This window comes from Choloepus didactylus, chromosome 21, assembly GCF_015220235.1.
Source record: "Choloepus didactylus isolate mChoDid1 chromosome 21, mChoDid1.pri, whole genome shotgun sequence".
NCBI lineage: Eukaryota > Metazoa > Chordata > Mammalia > Pilosa > Megalonychidae > Choloepus > Choloepus didactylus.
Genome location: NC_051327.1, coordinates 29,810,431 through 29,820,923, shown reverse-complemented (window position 1 = coordinate 29,820,923; position 10,493 = coordinate 29,810,431). Strand labels below are relative to the sequence as shown.

Below are 10,493 nucleotides of genomic sequence, written 5' to 3'. Positions count from 1 at the left end.
CGAGAGGTGCTCAATATTCTTGTAGTGCAATCTTTTTCTGCTAAAATTACCCAGGGTTGTTTTGTGTTTGTTGCAACTAAGAACCCTGAGTGAAACATGCTGGAATGTAGCCAGTCATCAGAAAAGGACCTGAACCCAGAAATGGAGAAAAGCATGAGGATTTTCTCCAGCTGATACCTTCTCCTCTCTGTGTCCCTCTTTGCAATGCCTTTCTGATCTTCACTCCATGGGCTAGGAATGGGGTAGGCAAAAGAAGTCTGGACTGATGCATTCCGGCCAAGCCTGGCATTTAATCCCAGTTCTAAATAACCTGGTGAGGAACAGGAGAAGTAATATAAATGTGATTGCCGAGACCTCACCACACTGTGATGCATGGATTAGGGGACTTCTTTCCAGGAAAATAGTTGGAATATATGAGCTGGAAGGACATCCCAAAATGCATTTATCCTAGGGACCTGGTGTTTGCAAATCACCTCATGCTGGGCTGTCCCTGGGATAAAACCCTTACAATCAGGCTGTCCTTTATCCCAAATGCTTTCCCTACCGTGTTCTCCACATTTCTGTCTGCGATGGAGAGATAAGGCATCATTAATCTGCTCTGATGATGACCAGACCTGAGAAAGTAAAGGTTACACAGAAAACACTCAATTAGTCCCAGCTCTGAACAAAGGTAGTAGGAAGAAAAAGGATTTAATAATTGAATTTTCATATCTTTAGGCACAGGTCCGGCTCAGCAAGGTGATGAGATTTGAGGCCCCAGGGAATTTTGTCTAGAATTTGTCTCCACCAAGATGACTTCCTTTCTTATATCTTCAAGTTTTGACCAAAGAATTACACCTAAACCTTAGATAATATTCTTTGCCTTCATTGTTTGATCCAAAGGGTCCAAAACGTAGGTGGAACAATTACTGTCTTCTTAGCCCTAATGAGGCTCTCTGGGAATCTGGTCCCAATAGCTATGAAGTCCCCTGTAAATGCCTGCTCTGTGATTACCTCGAACATCCTTCCTGCACAGGGAACTAAGACTATGAACACCTGCTCTCAGAACCTGTCTATATTTCCAAGACACCCCAATACCCATATTGAAGAGAAGCATTGGCCAGTTATGCAAACGTGAAGAACACCTGATAGCACCAACCACCCCCAGGTAAGATTACAGCAGTGGAGACATCGATATTTGTTTATTAAAATGTGATGTTCTTTCAGGGATCCCCGTTGCTAAATCTTCCATGTACAGGAACTAATAGTAGGAGTCCTGAATCCATCAGTTGTCACGTGAGATGAACCCAGCGACAATCAACCACTTCTCTCATCTATGAGAGACTAAGGAGTAGAGGCTGGACTGGGAGCTGTAATCACAGGCACTCATAGGCAGAGTTGAGCTGTGTTTATCCTGTGTGTTTTTCAACATTAAATACACAAAATGAGAATGAGAGAGTCCAGTTGGAAAAGCATCAAGACTGAGTGTTGGAGATTGGGTGTGTAGGTGGGCTGTGAAGGTCTTGTCTTACTAAATCTATTGATTGATTTGCAAACCTGATCTTGCCTGGAGCCTTATTTGTCACATTTTAACCACATGTCTAGATTTTTGAATTTTTGCTGAATTCGATTCACCAGTGTCCGTGCCCATGAACAGGACCAACCAGTCTCGTGTCTCCGAGTTCCTCCTCCTGGGTCTCTCCAGGCAGCCCCAGCAGCAGCAGCTCCTCTTTCTGCTCTTCCTGATCATGTACGTGGCCACTGTCCTGGGGAACCTGCTCATCGTCCTGGCCATCAGCGCAGATTCCCGCCTGCACACCCCAATGTACTTCTTCCTCAGCACCCTGTCCTTCACGGACATCTGCTTCTCCTCCACCACCGTCCCCAAGATGTTGGCCAATCACATACTCGGGATTCAGACCATCTCCTTCCCTGGGTGTCTCACGCAGATGTATTTTCTCTTTGAGTTTACCGACATGGACAATTTCCTTCTGGCTATGATGGCCTATGACCGCTTTGTGGCTGTGTGCCACCCCTTACACTACTCAACAAAGATGACCCATCAGCTCTGTGTCCTGCTGGTCATTGGATCGTGGGTCACAGCCAACCTGAATAGTCTGCTGCACACCCTGCTGGTGGCTCGACTCTCATTCTGTGCAGACAATGTCATGCCCCACTTTTTCTGTGATATTACCCCGCTACTGAAACTCTCCTGCTCCGACACACACCTCAATGAGATGATGATTCTCACTGAGGGCGCCCTGATAATGGTCACCCCATTTGTTTGCATCCTGGCTTCATATATCCATATCACTGATGCTGTTCTGAGAGTCCCATCCACAGACAGAAAATGGAAAGCCTTCTCCACCTGTGGCTCCCACCTCGCTGTGGTGTCCCTCTTCTATGGCACCATCTTCGCTGTGTATTTCAGCCCTTCATCCTCCCACTCGGCTGAGAAGGACACGGCGGCTACCGTGTTGTACACAGTGGTGACGCCCATGCTGAACCCTTTCATCTACAGCCTGAGGAACAGGGCCCTGAAAGGGGCTCTAAGAAAAGTGACGGGCAGGAAGACATGTTCTTACTGATGAAAGTGTCATGGACCTGTCATTCCCAGTTATATAAATGTTTACCGACATTATAATGTAGCAATCTGTTTATCAACGTGTCCATGAGCCACAGAACAAATATTCTCAACAGATCCTTATCAATGAACTCTGATTTAACTACAACCCTGCTCTCTTAAGTAGAGAATATTTGTTTCTAATTACTGTCATTCAAATTATTTTCCATTAAGGTTGAGTTTTTCCTTTCTAACACAAATATGTTTGCACTTTCCTTTTGGAAATCCTCTCAGAATCTACAGCACTGTTTTTCAGTCCTGGCTGTATGTTAGTATCACCTGGGGAACTGTGAAAATATCCTGATTCTGGACCAAACCTCAAACAATTAAATCCGAATCTCTGGGGTGAGACCCAGGCATTAGTATTTGTCCTCCTTACATTGCCCAGGATTCACTGGGTTGAGCATGAGGGTTCTAAAGTACTTTCTGAGTTGGCAGTCTTGCTGCTTTGAATATCCTTTCTGATTGTTCATCACGAAGAGTGAACCAAGAAACCCTCAGAGGAACTCTAAGGTCTAATGTGGGTAACGTGAGTGGAGGCGAGAAACAGTCACCGGAAATTCTCTGTGAACCAGCACAAGTTCTCACGCTGAGATCAGACTTTTGGCCATTCATACAAAATCCTAAGAATACTTCACTCATATTTTTAGTGTCTCCCCATCCAATGTGACTTCCTTACATTATGAGGGTATATTTAGCATGAGGTATGCCTTTGATTTCAAAGAAACAGATTAAATATTTGCTATTCCGTCTGATCGGGATAGCTTGCCAGTTCCTTCTCCCTGGGTAGCAAACCGTCCCTGAACCTTCAAGATCCAGGTCGAACGACACCTCCTCTGTGAAGCCTTTACTGATTCCTCTGGGCTGAGACTGATGTTCTCTCTTCTGGGTTCCCACAGAAAATTCCTGTTTGTGTTATTGGACACGTGAACTGCCTGGTCTGCTTATCATAGCTTCATCTTCCCCTACACTCTTTCCCCCCAAAGCCTCATATAAATTATGAGATACCCGCACGTACTGCTCACCTTGGGTGCCCTCGGCAAGGCTTGGCTCCCGACACAAAGTACATACACAACCCACTTTACAGAATAAGTGAATGAATGAGCATCATCTTAACTTTCAAGCTGACATATCTCATTGGTCAAGAGGCTTAAAAATTACATTTTGAGAATTTTTATATTTTACATGTGGGAACTTTACATTTGGGAATATTTATAAACTGAAAAAGATTTTTTAAATAAAGGAAAAAATTAAAGTGACCTATAACACTGCTGTTAAAAACTTATGAAAATCATTTAGACTAAAATTGATTCCCAGCTCTCATACAACTTTGTATCCTGATTTTTCCCCTTTCCATTTCTCATGTCATTAAGTACCTTAAGAATATGATTTTTAAGGCTGCATAACACTTCATGGTATAGATGTATTGTAAATTTTTTAGCTAACCCCAACCTTGAGCAGATTCCATTTTTCACAGCTGTAAATTACGTTGGCGCTCATGTCCAGGGACGTAAAGCTTTGTCTGCAAACATGACCATTTCCACAGATAAGCAAAGTGACCCACCTCACCAGCTGGGCAAGAATCAAATCATATTTCCTTTATTTTATTATTTCCACCGATCCCACCAGCCTTGATTACCATGTGGTCCCACACCTCCCAAACTCACTCAGGACAAAGGAATCAGCCTGCAGGAGATCCATGAATGCAACAAAATCATCTATGGATTGTGCCTCCAGTGCTTTTATCCTTTTAATCTTTTGTTTGCTTAAACTCTTGTTTAATGGTAAAAGTAACTACCTGTGCTTTCTGTTCTTTGGGCTGCCGGTGTAAACCTTCTCATTCTCTGTAACCTGAGTTGTGTGACTTGGGAAATAGGTTCTTGTCCTCAATGTCAGGGGCTTCTTTTAAAGACTTCCCTGCTCTATCAGCTTCTGGTAAATGAGAAAAAATCAGACTCCACACCCTCTCCTGGAAAGAAGTTTCTACAGGTGATGCCTACACCTTACACTCACTCTTTAAAAACTTTTATTGTACAATAGAATATGTTCTTATTATAGAATTTTTTCCAAGAGTGCAGAAAATTATACAGAAGGATATCTAAACTCCTAGTAATACAAGTATGATGGTTTGAAGCTGTGTGTATCCCAGAAAAGATCATTTTCTTAAAGCTAATCCACTCCTATGGGTGTGGACCTATTGTGAGTAGGACCTTTTGGTTAGGTTATTTCGGTTGAGGAGCGCCCCATGAGGTTTCACTGAATGGTTGCTGTTTTAGTTTGCTAAAGCTGACAAAATGAAATATACCAGAAATGGGTTGGTTTTTACAATGGGAATTTATTAACCTACAATTTTGCAGTTCTGAGGTCATGAAGATGTCCAAATTAAGGCATCAACGGGCGTTGCTTTCTCCCTGACAAGCTACCAGTGATCTGGGACTCCTCTGTTACATGGTGAGGCATAATGTTGTCAAGGTTCTTCTATGTTTCAGCATGTCTCATAACTTCATTCTTTCTTATAGCTGTATAATATTCCATTGTGCATACATATCACCTTTTGTTTATCCATTCATTTATTGATGGCCACTAGCATTGTTTTAACCTTTTGGATATTGTGAATAATACTGCATAAATATTGGAATACAACTATCTGTTTGATACCCTATATTCACTCTTACTGGAATCCTTTATAAGAGATGAAATTCAGAAAAGCCAGAGAAGCTAAGAGAGACAAAAGCTAAGAGAGAAACACACAGAAGCTCAGAAAGCAAGCCACAGAGGTAGCATCCAGAAGCTGAAAGCAACGGAACCCTGGAGAGAAAGACCAGCAGATGCCAGCCTTGTGAGCAATGTATGATGGGGTGTATTTTTCTTCATGTTTACCCTGTTTGGTGTTCTCTGGGTTTCTTGGATGTGCATATTCATGTCTTTTGCCAAGTTTGGGAAGTTCTCTATTAGTATTTCTCTGGCTATTCCTTCTGCCCCTTTCTTTCTTCTCCTTTTAGGATTCCCATAAAGCATATATTGGCATGTTTTATGGTGTCCCATAGCTGTCATAGGCTATTTTCACTTTTAATATTTTTCCCTTTCTGTTCCTCAGCCTAATTCATTTCAAGTGTTTTGTCTTCAAGTTCACTGATTCTTTCTTCTGCCAGCTCCAATCTGCTCTTGAAACCCTCATGGGCATTTTTCATTTTGGTTATTGTAGTCATCAACTCCAGTAGTTCTGTTTAGTTCCATTTTAAAATTTCTGTCTCTATACTGAGACTCTCATGTTGTTCATTTGTTATTGTTCTGATATCCTTTAATTTTTTCTCTGTATTTTTCTTCCTCTCCTTGAGCATTTTTAAATCATGTTTTAAAGGCTCTGTTCAGTATGTCCACATTCTCATCTTTGTCACTGGTGCTTTCTGTATTTTTATTCTTTCTTTGGATGTGCCATCACTTCCTGTTCCTTTGTCTTGTACTCTTTAGTTGCACATTGTACATTTTAATATTTTAAGATGTTAACTCGAAGATTTACTACCTTGGATATCTGTTTCTTGGTTTTATAACCAGCTGGTGATGCGATAGAGCTTTTCTTGAGCTTCAGGCCTCCTGTCAGGAAGGTCTGCCCGAGGCGAATGCAGTGTGCAGGGTTTTCCTTGTCTTTCTGGGCCTCTGTCTTGTCCTGGGCCTTTGCTTGTTTGTGGTTTTGGAGATCCCCAGTTTACAGGAGTTTGGTTGTCCCCTCCATTTCCCAGGAGACAGACCTTCCTCTCCCAACACCAGCAGGCCTTTGTCCCAGACTTTCTGCCTCTGTTGTTTTTTACACTCCTTTCATTGTCTCACATTGCTGTTGCCTGCAGGGCAAATTCTAGGAGAAGGGTCCTTCCAGAAAGGACTTTCCCACTCAATCTTTTTTTTTTTTTTTTTTTTTGGTGTTTATTGCATTTTTTTTAATCTTCATTTTATTGAGATATATTCACATACCACGCAGTCATACAAAACAAATTGTACTTTCGATTGTTCACAGTACCATTATATAGTTGCACATTCATCACATAAATCAATTCCTGACACCTTCATTAGCACACACACAAAAATAACAAGAATAATAATTAAAGTGAAAAAGAGCAATTGAAGTAAAAAAGAACACTGGGTACCTTTGTCTGTTTGTTTCCTTCCCCTATTTTTCTACTCATCCATCCATAAACTAGACAAAGTGGAGTGTGGTCCTTATGGCTTTCCCAATCCCATTGTCACCCCTCATAAGCTACATTTTTATACAACTGTCTTCGAGATTCATGGGTTCTGGGTTGTAGTTTGATAGTTTCAGGTATCCACCACCAGCTACCCCAATTCTTTAGAACCTAAAAAGGGTTGTCTAAAGTGTGCATAAGAGTGCCCACCAGAGTGACCTCTCGGCTCCTTTTGGAATCTCTCTGCCACTGAAGCTTATTTCATTTCCTTTCACATCCCCCTTTTGGTCAAGAAGATGTTCTCCGTCCCACAATGCCAGGTCTGCATTCCTCCCCGGGAGTCATATTCCACGTTGCCAGGGAGATTCACTCCCCTGGGTGTCTGATCCCACGTAGGGGGGAGGAGCTAAGCCCTTTCAAGTTGGCTTAGCTAGAGAGACAGGGCCACATCTGAGCAACAAAGAGGCATTCGGGAGGAGGCTCTTAGGCACAACCATAGGGAGGCCTAGCCTCTCCCCTGCAGCAACAGTCTTCCCAAGGGTAAAACCTGTGGTAGAGGGCTCAACCCATCAAACCACCAGTCCCCTATGTCTGTCCCACTCAATCTTTCCAAGCCAAAACAGGGCCAAGGGACCCATGGGGCACAGACCAGCTCCAAAGTGCCCTGGGGAGGGGATCAGGAGGAGCTCCAAAGGCTTCTCTGATGGCTCCTTGAAGCTGAGCTTTCCTGGGCCGTCCAATAAATGGACCCCTTCAGCAACCGTCTTCCGCAGCCCCGAGGAAATGCTTCCTCTTTAAATCTCCCCTGCCTCTGCCCCTGTCCGGGGAGAGGTGAAACAATGGCTGCCACAGCATTTGTCCCAGGCAGGTTGAAACAATAGCGGCCCTCAGAGCAGAGAACCAGTGATCTGAATTGATTAGTGATTAGCAATCGGCAGTGCACACCCCTGTTCTTGGGGAAGAGGGTTTTTACCTCCCTTTCTATTACCAGCAGCTATCTAGGGACTGGATCCTGTGGCAGCCTGCTGTGAGAGTGGGGGATGGGCGCCAGGAGCCACCTCCTGAGACACCTACCTCTATATTGTAATGTATCTGTCTTTCCTTCCTGCTCTTCCTTGGATGCTGTAGTGTTCTTCTGGTCTCCAGGGTTTCTAAATATTTTTTTCAGACAATTCCTGCCTATTTAATAGTTGTTTGGGTCGGAGGACTGAGTCCTGGAGCTCCCTACTCTGCCATCTTCCCCAGAAGTCAAATTTTAAAATCAGGAAGTATGAGTCTTCCAACTTTACTCTTCTTTCGGAAGGCTGCTTTGGCTATTCAGGGCCCTTTGTGATTCCATATGAATGAGAGGACCGACTTTTACATTTCCACAAAAAACTGTGAAGACTTTGATTGAAATTTCATCGAATCTGTGCATTGCTCTGGATATTAATGACATCTGTTAAGAGAAAAACTTTTCATGCAATTTACAATCTCACAGATTTATTGAGCTATTAATGAATCAAGCAGCAACCCATTCAGAAAGTAGAAGGGAGCGCCACCAAGAGGGTTGTAAGGTGGAGCTTTATATAGGGCAAATATGGAAGCAAGTGAAGAAATGTTCCTACTGGCTGATGTTAAGTTTCCACTTTACATAGAAGTTGGGTCTTACAAATTGGGGAGCAGATATATATTGATTAGTATGGTATGATTGTCCATTCTGATAAGCTATATCTACTGGACTGTGCTGCTTTATCCCAAGTTGTTTCTTATCTGCATCTTTCTAGGGTGCATCCCCTTCCCAACCAAGGCCCAAAATGCTAACACAACTGTTAAAGCTCTCAACTTTTTATCAGGTACTGCAATTCCTAAGGTGCTGCATTCTGATCAAGGATCAGCATTCACTTCTGCCCCTTGTGACAGTGGACCAAGGACAGAGGTATATAGTTGGAATTTAGCACTCCTCACCACCCCCAAAGTAGTGGAAAGGTAGAAAGGAAAAATGGTGAAATAAAACAAGTCTTTACTAAACTGTTGTATGGATGGCCTTGAAAGTGGTATCCACTTATCCCTTTTGTTCAACTTTCCATCAATAATATACCATTCCTCATGGACTGACTCATAAGACACCTCATAAGTTAATGTTTGGGGTTGATTCCAATTGGCCTTTTGCAAATGTAGATGATTCTAATTTGTCTAGAGAAGAACAATTATCTTTACTGCAGGAACTCAGATAGGAACTTACATCATCCTCCTGCACTCCTGGTTGGAAACCTTTCATTGGCCAATTCGTCTAGGGGAGGGAACAGACATACACTCCCCTGTGTCCATGCTGGAAAAAGTCTATTAAAATTCTTAAAGTATTTGATGATCATACTGTTGAGATATTGGACCCTCTTGGCCAATGACAAAAGCTTAGTATTGATACTCTGATGCCCACTGCTCATTATGGAAAAATAAATACCTGTTCTCAACCTTCAGGATTGGATGATTTGGAATAGGGCAAAAGATATGGAATTTTTTAGGAGGAAATATCCCAATATTGATCTAGAGGATCTAGGTGGGAAAAAGAATAAATCTTGAAACCTACTGCACAGGTGAGGTTTAGATACTTTTTATATATCGTGTGTGCCACCACTACACAAATACTTTGTTGGTTCCTATTTAGACTAATAGTTATTGGACTTATACTAGGGTTTATTCTATCAGCAGTCTTTATATTGTAATGGAAAAATGTGATATATCAACCTTATACCCATATTAGTCAAAAATGTTCTGAATTATATTATTTAGAACCTAGAGGATGTGAAGAAAGGGATTACCTTATTTGTGAAGAAATTATTCTACATCAACCTTGTGGCAATAAAAATGGGAGTAAATGTTCAGTAACCAGAAAAAGTCTCATCTCCTTACTTAGAATCCATTCCTTTAAAGAGTGGCAGTTATATAGTTATGTCAGATACTATAAACTGTAATATGCCTCTGTTCTGGTTTGCTAATGCTGCTGTTAAGCAAAATACCAGAAATGGATTGGCTTTTACAAAGGGGGTTTATTGGGTTACAAAGTTACAGTCTTAAGGCCACAAAGCATCCAAGCTAAGGCCTCAACAATCGGGTACCTTCACTGGAGAAAGGCCATTGGCACCCAGAAAACCTCTGTTAGCTGGGAAGGCACGTGGCTGGTGTCTGCTTGCTCTCAAGTTGTGTTTCAAAATGGCAGTCTCCAAAATGTAGCTCCTGGGGCTTTTTGTCCTCTCTTAGCTGCAGCTCCTCTTCAAAATGTCACTCTCAGTTGCTCTCTGGTCCTTCTGTCTGTGAACTCCTTTATACGACCCCAGTGACCCAATTAACACCCATCCTGAATGGGTGGAGTAATACCTCCATGGAAATTATTCAATCAAAGGTCTCACCCACAGTTGATTGCATCACATCTCCATGGAAACACTCAAAGGATTCCAATCTAATCAGCACAGATACATCTGCCCCCACAAGACTGCATCAAAGAACATGACCTTTTCTGGGGGATACATTGTATATACAAACCAGCACAACCTCCACATCAATCCTCAATTGTCACTGTCAATGACATAGTAACATGCTTTGAAAAAATATTAAAGAAATCTTTGCCTAAAGAGCAAACTGTTGTTTTGGGTAACTTTCAAATACCAAAAATACAGCTGAGATTACCAAACCTAATTGGAATCTTAGCTAAGCTGAAGAAGATTAAAGTCAAG

General features: G+C 42.2%; 1 protein-coding gene across 1 annotated transcript; it reads left to right on the top strand.

Annotated features, from left to right (window-relative positions):
• The first annotated feature begins 1,628 nt into the window (after positions 1–1,628).
• Positions 1,629–3,504, top strand: LOC119518217 (olfactory receptor 1F1-like). The gene has a single exon (XM_037815310.1). The coding sequence runs from the start codon at positions 1,629–1,631 to the stop codon at positions 2,565–2,567; it is 939 nt and encodes a 312-aa protein (XP_037671238.1). The 3' UTR covers positions 2,568–3,504.
• Positions 3,505–10,493: the final 6,989 nt, after the last annotated feature.

Excerpts from the sequence above, each read along its gene's own strand:
- LOC119518217 (XM_037815310.1), top strand. The coding sequence starts at position 1,629 with ATGAACAGGACCAACCAGTCTCGTGTCTCCGAGTTCCTCCTCCTGGGT.